We start from the raw sequence: 14,828 nt of genomic DNA, 5'->3' as shown, positions 1-14,828 counted from the left end.
GCTCCAGTCCAGGGATGGGTGCGCCCCGATGCTGTCCTCTTGAGGAAGGCCTCGGTGTGGCCCAGCCTGGGCGCCGGCCACCCATCAGCACAGAGAAGAGCAACGCTCCCTCCTATGGCCCCCACACCCCTGCTCCTTTGAGGGAGAGCACCCCCGCACACCCTCCTCCGGCTAATAGTACAATAGCACTGACCTCGTCTACACTGGGAGGGGGCTGGGGCCAGCGAGCCTTTCCCGGAGGGCACACTTAGTCACGGGCTCCCATTAGGCCAGCCGCAGAGCCCGAGTCTGGGGCCCCTGGGACAGGGCCTGGGGAGAGGCCGCGGGCCAGGAGGCAGGCCCACACAGCAGCGGAAACGCTCACATCTGTTCCCAGGGTGGTTGGACAAGACCTGGGCACTCCGAGGCCCGCGGTCATCTGGGCTGCCCGCACAGCTGATGGGGCACATCTGCCCGGACTGGGGTGGGCGGCAGGTGCAAGAGGAGTGGAAGTGGTGTCTTGGGACCCAGCAAATGGGAACATGCAGGCTCTAGTAGGTCCCTCAGGAGCTCCACAGGCTCGTTGTCCCAGAAGGCCACTCACATAGGGGGCTCCTCGGGAGATGGCAGGCAGGGGACCTGGAGGTTGCTGAGGATGCTTCTGGCTGCTACGTCCCCAGGCCTTGAGAATTCCATATGAGGAGCTTCTCAGATGTGTGCCCCCAGGTATGGGGTGGAAGACAGCTCCCCAGTCAGGTGGGTTTCTTTCAGGGACGCCCTGGAGGCAGCGGCTTGTCTGTGACCTCACCACCCAGGAGTGATCTGTCAGGCCATGGTCTGAGTCCCATATTCTCGAAAGGACTAAGGCCATCAGGGGGAGACGGAAGTCACCCCGGGGTCAGCCTTCTCCAAAGGATATCCTAGGGCCAGGCAAGCCACAGCCAGGGTGGACCCTGAAAAATTCCAGTTCCATGGACTCCCTGGGAACCCCCTACCCCATGCTGGGAAGGAGCGCACAGGACTCAGCAGGCCTCCCCATTAATAAATGAGGTCTGAAGGCCAACAAAGGCCGGCTTCCCTGAGCCCTACAGAAATGAACAGCATCTGGCCTCCCCTGCTAGAACGACTCAAGAAGACCCTCCTTCCCCAGTGAGTGTGGGCAAGCCCCACCTCTGAGGGTCTGAGGGCAGTGGGGAGGACCAGAGTTACCGGTGGTGAAGTGCCTAGAACAGAGCCTCCTGAAAGCACTCACCACCACACTGTTGTTGCTGCCACCCTGGTCGCTGGCCACCGAGCCATGCTGGGAACCTGACCGCACCCCCTAAATCAGGCTGTGGCACGGGGAACATTCCACCACCCCCTGACACCACGTCCGGATGCAGAAGTTCAAGAGCTGGGTATGTCCTTCCTGCCCTCTCAGCGCCTGTCTGAACTCTCATCAATGTGGCCAGCTCTACCCCGGCACTCTCCCCGAACGCCTTCCCGTGTCCCCTGCCCCTGTCCCCTCCTCTAGGCTCTAGGAATGGGATGAGAAGAAGTAGAGTGGGGCCAAAACACCCCAACATCCAAAGGAATATTATAACACAAATTTGGCAATAAAAATTAATGCAAAAAAAAATCCACGATGAACAATAAGATTTTAAAGAAACGGACCCTGCATTGCACAGCCCTGCCCCACCCTAATCGCAGCCTGTTACCCCCCAAAAAGCAGCCAAACCAAGCCCACAATTTTGCTGATTTGATGTTGTAAGTATTGCATTAAAATTTCACTCATCGTGATGCTTAGGATTAGGTGAGTGCCCAGCTCGCCTCACCCCAGCCTGGCCCTGCTTCCACCCACACCAAGTCCTGCCACCGCTCAGCGGGACCCCTGCACAGAGCACTGTGTCGGTCTCTCAGTCCCCAGTCTTGCTCTCTCTGGGGCCACAGTTTACTCGCTCACACCTCAGCCGGGAGGACCAGATGATCTTTCCAAAATGTACATCAGAGGGTGCTGGTCCCCTGCATGGAGCCATCCTTGGGGTGCCCTGAGAATGAAACCCAATGGCGACCAGCCCAGCAAGCTGACGTGGACCAGTGCACCCACATCAGACCTGATCCCCAGCCTCTCCTCCCAGCTCACCGAGCTGCAGCTTCCCAGACTGCTCCTGACTCTGTGTTGCGCCGTCTGTTTGGGATATTCCTCCCCTGGGCCCGCAAGGGGTTGGAGCCTTCTTGCCACTCAGGTCCACCACCTCCTCCGAGAGGCCTTCTCGGCCCCCTAACCATGGAGCCCCATCCCTGTATCCATCCCAGCTAATATAACACACAATCACTCTTCTGCGTTCCCTTTTGTTTGCCGGGGTATTGCTGTCTCTCTCCAGACTGAAAGCTGCAGGAGTGTGGGGACCTTGTACGTTTGGTCACCACCATACACCCAGTGTCCCGCACAGGGCCTGGCAACATGGTAGGTGCTCAAAAATTATATGCAGAACAGACAAATGAACGAACTCACGGCTGAACTGACATCTCCAGGGTATGCACTTTTCACTGTTTGGAGCCCCAATCTACAGCCCAGTCAGCTTGTCTCTTAGGGCTTATGTATCTAGGTCCCAAGCCTGTGCCTCCCCCTCCCCAGAGCTCACATGAGCTCCTCTCCTAGGGAGGAGGATAGGCAGTAAGGCCCCCAGAGGGAGCGGTGAGCACGGGCGGGACATCAGGGACAGGTGACAGCGGAGGGAACGTGCTAGTGGTGGAGTCGGGCGAAGCAAGGTGCCAATTCCTGGACCCATCACTACCGGCTGTGTTTTTAGAAAATCACGCCACCTGTCTGAGCCTTGGTTTCTAACCTGGGAAACAGATCTAGAAACATCTATTTGTGGGGTTCTTACAAATATCAAAACAAGAGAGTGGTGGCAAAGCCCTGGGGGAATGTAGTAGGTGCTTGACAGACGGAGGCATGACGGCCACGGGGCCAGAGCCTGCTCCTGCCTGGCAGCATCAGACAGGGGCCAACCCACGGTCTGGCGGAGCTACTCAGGCATATTCCGGCCTCTCTTCTGAGCTGGAGCCATGCCATCAGCTGATGAGATCACTGCTACTTGTTAGCTCTAAGTCACGGAATTTTCCGCTCACTTGACCCACAAAGGGCATCTGTCCCCATGTTTTTGGTGGGGAAGCTGACTCCTAGAGCACCAAAACGTCTTGACCAACTCCATCGGTAAGAGGTGGAGAAGCTGGGACTGTATCCTGGCCCTCTCCCGCTGTGGGCACAATCTGGAAACCCTGGTTCTCCCACGAGCCACCTTCGTGGTGGGCTCAGCAAGATCCATTCCACTCACCTGCAGGCTGAGGCCCCGGGAAGAGAAGGCAGGGATGCAGCAGGCCAGGATGGGGCACCAGAATGGGGCTTTGCTCTTCTTGTCCTCATCCGGACACAGCCAACCCGGCTGGTTCTCCTCCCCTACAGCAAGAGGAAGGAGGCGGGTGAAGCTGGTCAGAATCCGAGGACCAAGCGGGCAGTGAGCAGCCCTGCCGAGCCCCAGGGGGCCACCCCCAGCCCCATGCCTGTCCAGCCAAGATGAAAACCGGCCTTGCTCCATGGTCATGGCCATGCGTCCAAGGCAGCGAGTTGGGAAACCTAAGAGTTGAGTCCTGGCTCACCCACCCTCTCACTGAGCAGCCTTCTGCAAATTCCCCCAACTCTAAGCTCGATTTCTTCACCCATGAGACAGGGGCATAAAAACACCTTTGTCTTGAGGTCGTTATGAGGATCCAGTGAAACAGTAGATGAGAAAGAGTTTCAAAAATGTTGTGATGCTGAGCACAGTCCAGGCCCTGCTGCCTTAACCTAGAGGTCTAGAGGTGCTTCTGGGGTGGCGGGGGCAGGGAATGGCCAAAAACAAGCCAGAAGACAAAGTGACACAAACGTGCTGCTCTTCACCTGGCTCTGATGATGATGGTATGGTCAAGAGGATGACTCTCTCCTGCTTCCTTTGAGACCCACCCTGAGACCCAGGTGGTCATCTGCCTCCACGTTCCCAGTCTAGCTGGACACTGAGGCCCCAGGGGTCTGTGAGAAGTGCAGGTTCTCAGACCCTGGACTCACATCTGGACATCGCTGTGTTCAAGAGCATCTGCTAAACCACACTCTGCAATGTCTCCTTCATATGGGTCAGGGCTCCCTCACACGCCACCACCTCCAAGAAGTCCTCCCTGACCACCCTGGCTATGATGGCCCCCTCTCTCAGAAACCAGTCTAAAGACCACATCTTATTTCCCGCATAGCCTTCACCACAATCTAGAATCACTTTGTCTATCTCCTTGTTCACCGTCTCTCTGCATACGTCTCTAGAACGTAAGCTCAGGGCAGCAGGACCTGACCTGTCTTGTTTGCTGAGGTCTCCCTGGCACCAAGCCCACTGCCTGCACATGGTGAGTGCTCAGCAAGCACGGGTTGAAAAGATGAATGACATGAGGGCGTGAGTGAGCGGGTAAACTACCATCCGTCCCAGAGGATTCTCCCTGTTCAAGAGCCCATCCTTCTCTGCGCTCCATATGGGGCCCACCTTCTAGGAACCCTGACAGCCAGGGCAGAGCATGGAGAAGACACCCACTGCGTGTCCACACACAGGCACATGTCAGGTCCTACAGGTGTCCCGGGTTCTCATTTTCACAGTAACCAAGCTCAGTGAGAATCACGATTTTCCCTTTATGGACAATGAGACCGACTGGAGGATGATGTAATTGACTAGGTCATGTGCATGGCTGGTGGCAGAGTCCAGATGAGGACCTGGGTCTGCCGGACCCCAATGCTGTCTCCTGGCAACCAGCCCCCCCCACCTGACTGAGGGGCATGACTGACTCTGGACAACCAGGAGGTAGCTCTGCCCCGGAGAAGGAGAGCCAGAGGATGGCATGGGGCTCCCTGGGTAAGAGGGGTCACTCAACGCAATGACATCAAGCTCAAGGACACCTGGAGCTTCAGGGATGGGAGGAGACGTCTTCCACAGAAGAGGCGTGATGACAGCCTTCCCACCCCTCACGGGGCTACTCAGTGGCCAGGAGGAAGCAGGGACTCGGGCCCAAGCTGGCCCAGCCGAGCAAGGGTCAGCTCCATCCGAGGGGGCTCACCAGTCACAAGGGGCCTCCAGACCGGTTTCCCACGCTAACCACTGCCCCCCACGACAGCCAGAGCCATCCTGCTACACTTCCACTGGACGTCGCCGTTCCCAGTCCTTCGAGTCCCATCCACGTGGAATCAAATCCAGACTTTTCCAGGACAGTGAGGATGATCCTTCCCTCCCAGCCTCATCCGTCGGTCCCAGGCTCCACTGCACTAGGCTTTCCTCAGCCACTTACACGAACGAGCCCAGGACGTTCCCTCTGCCTGGAGCGCTGTCCTCCCCACCCCCAGGGCTGGCTCCTCTCCTCCCCGAGGCTTAGGTTATTTGTCCACCTCCTGGGAGCGGCCTCAACTGACCACCACCCACCCCCACCCCTCCATCGCTTTCTGTCTCAGCCCCTGTTGGTCTGTCATGGCCCTGAACACAGTTTCTGGCTCCTTTATTGGCTTGGCTCTTTTTCCTGTGTGTGTGCACGAGTGTGCCTGTACGTGCGTGAGTGTGCGTGTGCATGTTGGTCTGTGTGCGTGTGTGCCCACAGGCTCCCCAACCTCACCTGTGTTCTGTATGAGGAATGTCAATCAAACCTCAATAACGTGGCCTTTAACAATGCCACTGCCACCAGAGGAGGCAGCCGGTGGTGGCACGAGGAGCTGGGACGAGGTGGCACGGGAGGATGCTCTCTGAGAAGTGAAAGACATCCGCAAAACGGCAGGCACTATGACGTGAACCACCTGCTTCGGCAGAAGCTCCGGCCCGCGCGCCCAGGGCACCCACCCCACCAGCCGTCCAGCGGCTGCACAGTGAGCTCACCCCCCAGCGTCGGGCCCTCCACCCCCCCGGGTCCTGGAGGCAGCATCCCAGGAAAGGACAGCTCACCAAGGAGGCGAGGCCGTCGCGGAAAGGGCAGCTACGGCACAGGACAAGCACCATCATAACGGAATGCGCACGTGCACCACACCTCACAGTTTACGAAGCTCTGTCCCCCGTGAGGCCTCATTTCATCCTCAGGGCCACCAGGAGGGGTGGGTGTTGGCATCCCTCTCCTACCCGGAGAACTGGAGGCCAGGGGGACGTCCAAGGCTGGGCCCAGGAGGCGGAGAACGCACCGAGCGCGGGCTGACAGCCCAGACAGCCCACCCTGCGGGGCAGCACCCTTCCCCGGGCAGGTGCGGACATCACGACGCTGCGCTGCCTCTTGGACAAGCCCCTGGATGGTGAATACGGATGGGTGGGACTTGAGTCTGCCCTGCTCTCAAGGAGACCACCGAGAGCCCAACAGACGGCTCAAACGCAACTGCCCCCCCGGGGCGCCACCTCCTTCCTGGAGCTCGGCCCGTGAACATAAAGCCCCCCCATCACCACGCCGCCCGAGCTCCTCTCCTCCCCCCCGCACCCACAGCCCATCAGGTCCTGGCAATTTATTACGATATATATTTTTTAATGATCTGACCTTCTCCTTCCAGATGGTGCCTTCCCTGCCTGCGATCGGGGAACGTTAAAGGAAAATGGAGTTGTAGCTCCCCATCTGCCACTGCCATTGTTCCTGTCACAAAACCAGGGCGGCTGAGACCAAATTAGAAGGCTGTTGCAGTTGAAAACTGAAAGCCCGCTTGGGATAAGTGACCTTAAGAACTGGCACTGTCGGCAGAGCCGAGATTTCCAATTGACATTAAGTGGGGGCTTATTTAGCGCCCAGCTCTGTTTGCCAGCACCCACTGAACACAGGAGCACCCTGTGGGGCAGCGGGGGAGGCTCCGGGGCTGCAGGCCATGGCCCCTTCTGCTCCCCCGACCTCCGCGCCCCCAGAGCCACCCCGCCCGCGGCAGGAGGCTGACTGTGGCAGCTGGGCCCCAGCTGATCCCAGCTCAGCCTCCGGCTCCCTCACTGTGTGACACAGAGCCAGAAACCGAACCTCTCTGAGTCTGCTGCCTCCTCCGGAAAATGGGGGAAATCATTCCAACCATTCAAGGGTCACCGTGCGCGCTGGAGGGAAAAAAGATTCAACGCCTAGTGTATGCCAGGCCCTCAAGAAATAGTGAGATCACTGTCCTGGAGGTGAGGAGTCTGCCCAACCGCAGGGTTGAGGGCGGCCACCCCACCTGCACCAGGCTGAGCCGCTGGCCCTGCCCTGCCCCTCGATCCCGACCTGCCTCCCAAAGTCCTCCCACGCTCAGTCCCAGTGCTGTGCTTTTCCTGCCACCGCTATGGGTGACACTCCAGGGTGGCAGCCCAGACCGCCCTTCTCTACGTTCCAAATCCGAGGCTGCCCTCAAAGGTCCTCTTACACCTCCAGCACCACGGAGATGCCACTGGCCACGGCCACAGACGTGGGGGCTGGCGGGACATGGGCACCCTCCTTTTCCAAACACCGGCTCGCAGAGAGAGAGACAGACACCGGTGCCCAGGGAGGCCAAGCAAATGGCCGTCACCCAGCTGGGGTAACACCGCTCCCAAGGGCAGACCCACTGCTGCAGCCTGAGGGCCTGGGCAGGTCCCAGCGCCCATGTCTGCACTGGCTGAGAGTCAGTGGAAAGGACAGCTGGGGCGTGCTCAGGGCCATGCTCAGGATCCGTCACTGGATCGTCGTCAGGGGGAGCAAGGGGGTCACTGTGAGGACTGAGGGCTGGACAACTAGCCAAGTCCGAGGCAGCAAGGGAGGGCCCCCCGGGTCGCTCCCTGTGAGGATGTGTCCCTGTGAGCTTGGGACCAGCCCGCAGCCTGCCTGGCCCAGGTCCTTGGGAAGGTGGGAATAAGGAGGGGTGCAGTGGGAGAGGCTCCAGGGACCCAGGGGCTGTAAGAGCCACAAATGCAGCACTTGAAGAGCTTCAGGTGAAGGGACACAGGCAGGGAGCACTGGAAGCCCACAATCATGCCTCTTCCTTCTCTGGGGCCTTCCATCTGCAACCCTTCCCTGGAGCCTTTATGAACAGGAGACTAATTGGCAGAGGGGTGGGAGGGTGGCCCGTCCCTTCCCTGTTCTGCACTGAATCGTGTGCGACCTTAGACCAGTCACTTCCCCATCAGTGAGATGCAGGCACCCCCTTGTCCTAGGAGCTTCTCCCACAGGCCAGGCGCTGGCCATCCCAGGAGCCTACCACACTGTCTCCCGTATGTTAACAAGAGCCCTGTGATGGGGGCACTGGCATTATCCCCACTTTCCGATAGAGAAAGGCATTTAAAGGTTAAATCATTTGCCCGAGATCACAGAGCTGGGAAGGGACAGAGCCGGAAACTGACCCCAGGCAGCCCAGATCCATTTCACTAGGCCCTAAGATCCCAAAATGTAAGAGGGGAGAGGACCACTGGAGCTCTAGTCCGACTCACCTCCCAGAGGCCTTTCCCCAGGCCACACGGCACAGTAGGGGCCCCGCTGGGATGTGAAGCAGGTCCCCAGATTCCCCAGGGCACCCTGCCCTTTCCTCCCTAGGGGCAGAACTGACCCCCCCATTCCAGATCCCAGGCACCCCCCAGTCCAGCTCTCTCTTTCTTCAACGTTTAGTGGATTATGATCTCCATACGTGGTAGTCAGGAAAAGAGAAATACAAAAAAAAAAAAAAGAAAGAAAGAAAGAAAGGAATCACATCCTTTGTGAATAAATGTTTTTAACATATTCTATTACTAACAGGCTCGTATTATTCCCCGCCCAACCTGACCAAGCACTGCAGATTAAAAAAAAACAAAAAACCTGGCAAAATAAAAGGAACAAATTACTCAAGCCCCAGGGGAATCCAGGCATTCAAATAAGATTTCCAATGACTCTCCTTCCATTAAAAACTTTTGCTGCGGGGCGTCTGGGTGGCTCAGTCGGTTAAGCATCTGCCTTCGGCTCAGGTCATGATCCCAGGGTCCTGGGATCTAGCCCCACATCGGGCTCCCTGCTCGGCGGGAAGCCTGCTTCTCCCTCTCCCACTCCCCCTGCTTGTGTTCCCTCTCTCGCTGCATCTCTCGCTGTCAAATAAATAAATAAATAAATCTTAAAAAAAAAACTTTTGCTGCAGCGAAGTCACTGGAGATGAATCAGATGAGCGCGTTGCTGGCAGCCGAGAGAGGAGAGGCTCACACCCGCCGGCCCCTCTCCCTCCAGCGCCACGCCCCACTCGGCAGAGCAGCGGGCGGGCCTCCAACCAGAGACTGACCTGCCTTTTAGAGCAGGTGTACAATCAGCTCAGGCGTGCCCAAGACTGGACTGCTCCGCGGGCCGGCCCAGAGCCACGTCAGCCTTCCCTGGGGCTAGAATTCCCGCGGTTGGCTGCCAAGGCTGGGGCTGTCTCCGCTTAAAATCCTCTCTCCTCCCTCTGCAGCTCTCCTGGTCGCCTGGAAACATCCAGCGGAGGCTTTTGCCACGTCAGCACCAGATCAAGGCCTCTGACCCTGGCTCCCCCAAAGCCACCACCTCCTCCCCATTTCCTCCCACCTCCCCATGCCCTCTCGGCACAGTGGACAGAGCCCTCCACTCAAGTGGAAACCAGATCAGGATGCTGCCCAGCTCTCACTGCTACAAGGAGTTGCCCATCACGCTCAGAATGAGTTCCATACATCTCGCCCTGGCTTTCTGGAAAAGCTGCCCGACCTTCCCCCTGCCTACTTCTCGCCCCACGATTCATCAGCTCTGGCCACCGCAGGACCTTTGCACTTGCTCTTCCGAAGCCTAGACTGCTTTGCCCAGATCTCTGTTAGCTTCAGATGTCACTTCCCAGAGGCCCTCCCTGACGGCAGTCCTGACCCCCAGGCTCGGTGACAGTCACGTCACCCATGAGTGCATGAGACAAAAAAAGAGGCCCTGGTTGAGAATCAGTTTACTCTAACCTGCATTGTTTTGTTTTTTTTCTTTTGGTAACAGCTTGATTGAGAAAGAATTCAGTTACCGTAAAACCCGCCCTTTTAAAGTATTCACATCAAGGTTTCTAGCATATTCGTCACTACCTACGTTTAGAACATTTCCATCCCACTGAAAGAAAGCCCTTCAGCAGCCACGCCCTCACCACCCTCCCCCAGGGCCCTGACAACCACTCATTGACATCATCAACTGCCATCACTTTACAGACGGGAAAACTGAGGCTCAGACAAGGGCAGTGACTTGTCCAGGGTTACTAGGCAGAGCCTCAGGACTCAGAACCCTGGCTCCCGTGTTCCTCCACAGCACCGCCTCCCTCCAACTCAGAAGCCCCCCTGCCCCCACGCATCCACACATGCACACCCCAAGCCTCCCTGCTCTGCACCTCTGTCCCCTGAGGTACTCTCCCCAGGGCTTTACTCACGGAGTCCGATCTTGGCCAAGTGCAACCGGTTGACCCAGGAGATCTTGCTCAGGGGGTTGGGAGTGATGAAGACCACCATGAAGCTGATGGGGCGGCCGGACCTGCGGCGAGAGGGCGAGGAGCGTGAGCGCCCAGAACAAGCGCCTGGTTCTTCCCTCAACCACGGGCACCGGCTGTGGTGCCAGCTCAGCGCAGAGCATCAAAGCAGGGCCAGAAAGCCTGGTGGCCCCCCCAAAGCCTCCATCCCCTGGGGGAAGAGTCCCTCCACCCACCGTGACCCCAGAATGGAGGTCCCTCCCTAAAGCCACCAGGCCACGCTCCCCAGCCCAGCCCCTGGCCCCTGGGCTTGGTGCCTAGCGACTCAAGAGGCCAGGGCTCCCCGGTCAGCTTTCCACGGGCCTCGTCAGACACACGTACACATCCGACCGGGAGCGTCTGCAGAGAGGAACAGGCTCCCGCGGGCCTGCTCCCAGCACCTGGCACAGTACAGCTGCTCAGCAAAGACTTGCAGAATGGACACATGAGTGAATGGGCTTGTGACAGGCTTGGGCAGCTAGAGGTCACTGTTGTCACACTACTGTCCTCTCACCTTGGAGCAGCAGGGCCCCTCAGGGTCCTCTGGGGTCTGTTTTCCACCGGGCGGCGGGGAGGGGGGCCATCCCAGGGGGCGGGCAGGGCCAGTGTCACTAACTCTCCCAAGGGAGAAAGGGGTGCAGGGGCGGGAAGGGGCTGTGTGAGGCCCCCTCAGCAGGGGAATGGCACATTGGCGGGTTGGGATTCCAGCTCAGAGCCCTGCCTCTCTGCCTCTGGGACTCCAGCCTGGAGCCTTGTGTCTTGGGCTCCTGGGCTCAGGGCCCTGCCTCAAACACCAGTGCTCCGATCTTCCCAGCCCTGAAGCCAGGGTGCCTGTAACACTCTGCCCCCCACCGTCCCCCCATCCTTGAGGTCAAACCTGGGTGGTGAGCCACCGCACTGCACCAGTCTAGGCTTCAGGTCAGAGCCCAGAACCTACTCCGTGGCCGGGGCGGGGGGGGGCACTATCCGACAACCCCTGGAGCCTCACCGCCCTCATCTGCAAACTGGGGCTCAGAGCTAGCCTTCCCTATCTCTGCTAGACCTGTCATCAATTCCACAAACATCAGCTGAGGGTCTACGATGGAGCACAAGTGCCAGGGTGGGCATTTGGGGGTAGGGGCCATGCTGGGGGGAGGCTGGGTCCGTGAGGAGACCCAAGGCCTGGTCCCAGGGCTCTGTACCGTCTGGAGTGAGGGAAAAGGTCACAGCACAAATGGAACCAACCAACAGCAGAGCATCTCCTAACAGAGGATAGTCTTAAGCCAAGTATGAACCAGTCACTCATTCATTCATTCATTCATTCAATGGCTAATGAGCTGTGCTGGGCAGGGCCCGCAGTGTGTATACACCCACGCCCATGACCACACTGATGAATGGGTCCGCTCCAGGTGCCCTCTCTCCACGTCCCCCCACCACCCGTCAGCGGTGGCCGCTCCCCATCTCACTTGTCAGGTTTTCCAGGAAGCAGGAGCCTGAGACGACACTTGTTGGCTGAGTGGATCTCCTCCTCCTTTACCCGCATTAGCCTCTGCAGGGCCAGGCACCAGTCTTGAGCCACGGTCATGTTTAGGTTCTAGGGTTGAGGAGGCCAGTGAGATCACCACCTGGCCTGCTGGCTCCCCCAGAGCCACACAGGATCCTCGAGCATCCGGGGGGGCCCCGGGGGGAGAGGAGCTGGGGAGGTCCGGGAGCTCAGCAGGGACCCCCAGCTCAGCCACAGCAGGCGGCCGGCTCCCTGGGCTGCAGGCCCAGAGCAGGCTTCCCAGCCCTCGTTCAGACCCCAGCTGGTACCCCTCCCGTGAGAAGGACAACCTCCCAGCCAGCATCCTCTCCAGCTTTGGGGTGAGGTCCAGGAAGGGGCTGCGAGACTGACTGCTCAGTGTGCAGAAAACAAAACAATCACCACACAGCCAGACCCCACTTAACCCAAATCAGAGCTTCACCCCCGAACCAGAGGCCGCATACCAGACATCTAGGTAGCAGTGGGGAGTTCTAGCTGCTCTTCCTGCCTGTAGGATTCAGGAGCCAGGAGCACGCCTGGGGCCTGGGCTAAGACAGGAGCCCTCTCCCACTCCGCCTGCTGATCTGGGCATTGCCCAAGGGAGGAGCCCAGAGCCCAACAAAGCCGGGCCAGGGCTGGGTACCTGGTAGGTGCCGTGCAGCGTGCTGATGAGGAAGGTTATCTGCTCGACCACAGCCAGATCTTTCTGCAGGTCCTGCAGCTCCTGGAAGAGGCGCGGGGGGCCGAAATACACCTTATCTGGGCAGAGAAGAGACCCAACTCAACTTCAGGGGTGGAGGAGGGGCTAACGAGGACCCAAGCATCCATTTACTGCATAAAAGAAGACCTGTCGCCCTAGAGATACGGCACTACAGACACAGAAGGAGACATTACCAGGCTCTTGCCCTGGTGGAGTTCCTAGTCGGGGTGGGGGGGCAGGAGGCCCAGATCCAGTCACAGGTAGTCCAGCATCTGGGGTCCAGGCCACTCTCAAAGGGTCACAGGAGGCCAGAAGATTAAGAACCAACTGTGCCTGCAAGAAGTGAGGAACCTTGGGCGCCTGGGTGGCTCAGTTGGTTAAGCGACTGCCTTCGGCTCAGGTCATGATCCTGAAGTCCCGGGATCGAGTCCCGCATCGGCCTCCCTGCTCGGCAGGGAGTCTGCTTCTCCCTCTGACCCTCCTCCCTCTCATGCTCTCTGTCTCTCATTCTCTCTGTCTCAAATAAATAAATAAAATCTTTAAAAAAAAAAAAAAAAAAAGAAGTGAGGAACCTTCACAGGGCCAGGCGTGTGGTGGGCTTGCTGCCATAAAGGAGAACAGCATATGCAAAGCACTGTGGCTTGAGGAAGCCCACGAACAGCAAGGTGTTCACAGATGTACTGAGGACCTACTGTGTGCCAGGTTCTATTCCAGGTGTTGGAGAGATAGCTGTAAACAAGACAGAAAGGATCCCTGTTCTTACGGAGCTTATGACCTGGATGGGGGAGACAGGGGCATCAGTCAATTAAGAACCACAACAGATGAAAGGCACTAAGGAGAAAGATACCAGGGCAAGGGCACAGTGAGGATGCCCGGATCTCTGGGGATGATACAAATGTAGCACTGGGGGCATGGGAGACGGGCAGCAAGAGACAGAGCAGGAAGGAGCAGCAGGCCAGGAGGGAAAGTCCTTGAATGCCGTGCTAGGGAATTTGGGCTGTATTTTCTAGGCCAAGGTCTCTCGAGCTGGGGTCTTATGGAACCCTGGGGGAGGGCTTATTTGGGGTTTTCATTTAGAAGAGTATCTGGAGAACAGATGTACATCCTGAGTCACCTGGATAGAATGACTTTCAGGCCATGTTTTACTGCATGGTGTCAGGGCTTCCACGGGCTCTGGTAATGAGCACGAGTACCTCAAATGTCACCAGGTAATGAGCAGGGAGCAAGGGAAGACCTGGCAGAGAAGTGATGCACTCACACCAAAAGAGCAAAGACAGACTCTGCAGTGAGTCCAGTGGGTAAGCTGGTGGGCAACACGGGTCACCACAGGGCACCCTAAGGGAGGGGTACAGAGATCTCAAAAGAACCTGCCCCAGAAGAGGCCCACAGCCACATCATGAGCAACTGGGTTCCAGCAAAACAACATCATCCATCACATTAAATGAATGCTGTTAATTTGAATTTTATTGTTTTGTAGCTTCTTTTTTATCCCACTTGTGATTTTGTTTTGTTTTTACGGTTGTTCAAGGGATATAAGCATCACGAGTTTTTCATACCTAGTCTTATATTTGCACATATTCAAATAACAATGTGATAAAAAATCATTCAAGGCCAACTAGGGTTCAACAAGAATGCTTTCTTTTCCCCTTGAAGGGAGTCAGGCCACGTAGTACTCTCGTTTGAGAAACGTGGCAGTGAAGGAGGGGCCCCAAGGTGGTTGGGAGCAGTAAGGTGGAGTCAAGCTAGGGCCAAAGGCGCCTCTGGGGAAGACAAATGGGGCCCTTCGCTGGGGGCTTCTGGAAACTGCGAAATATCCCTTCCTGCTCACAGACCCAGGGGAAGGGGCCCAGTACTTGGGAGTAGGCACAGCCGGCCAGCCCCGCCCTCTGAGGGCAACAGGGCATGGTGCCACCACCCTCTCAGTTGCCAGAATTGCCCGAGACCCAGGGAGGTACCCTCCCAGGTCAGGCCCTGGACAGAGCCGAGCCGGTGGGCAGGTGGACATGGAAGCCAGAGCCTGTGGAAGGGACCTCCGGCCCAGCTCCTTCCTGCCAGCCCTACAGCTCAGCACCCTCCCTTCATTCAACAAACAGCTGTTAACATCCCCTGCAAACCAGGCCCTGAAGGAGGGCTGCTGCCGAGCCCTCCCAGGGAAGGTGACCATAGAACTGGGCCTTGAGAGCCCAGGATGGGTGGGGGGGGTGGGGGGG

The 14,828-nt window shown here is 57.9% G+C and overlaps 1 protein-coding gene across 1 annotated transcript in view; it reads right to left on the bottom strand.

Annotated features, from left to right (window-relative positions):
- The window catches only part of ARHGEF10L (Rho guanine nucleotide exchange factor 10 like), a 141,227-nt gene that overhangs the window by 42,782 nt on the left and 83,617 nt on the right, over positions 1 to 14,828 (bottom strand). Inside the window, exons 10-13 of the mRNA XM_044913815.1 lie at positions 12,562 to 12,677; positions 11,863 to 11,990; positions 10,343 to 10,443; positions 3,300 to 3,421 (exon numbers count right to left, since the gene is read on the bottom strand). Coding sequence (XP_044769750.1) covers positions 3,300 to 3,421; positions 10,343 to 10,443; positions 11,863 to 11,990; positions 12,562 to 12,677 — 467 coding nt within the window. The remainder of the gene's footprint in view (positions 1 to 3,299; positions 3,422 to 10,342; positions 10,444 to 11,862; positions 11,991 to 12,561; positions 12,678 to 14,828) is intronic.

Source organism: Neomonachus schauinslandi, chromosome 4, assembly GCF_002201575.2.
Source record: "Neomonachus schauinslandi chromosome 4, ASM220157v2, whole genome shotgun sequence".
Classification (NCBI taxonomy): Eukaryota; Metazoa; Chordata; class Mammalia; order Carnivora; family Phocidae; genus Neomonachus; species Neomonachus schauinslandi.
The sequence above is the reverse complement of the archived record's forward strand: the minus strand, read 5'-3'. Positions and strand labels throughout refer to the sequence as shown.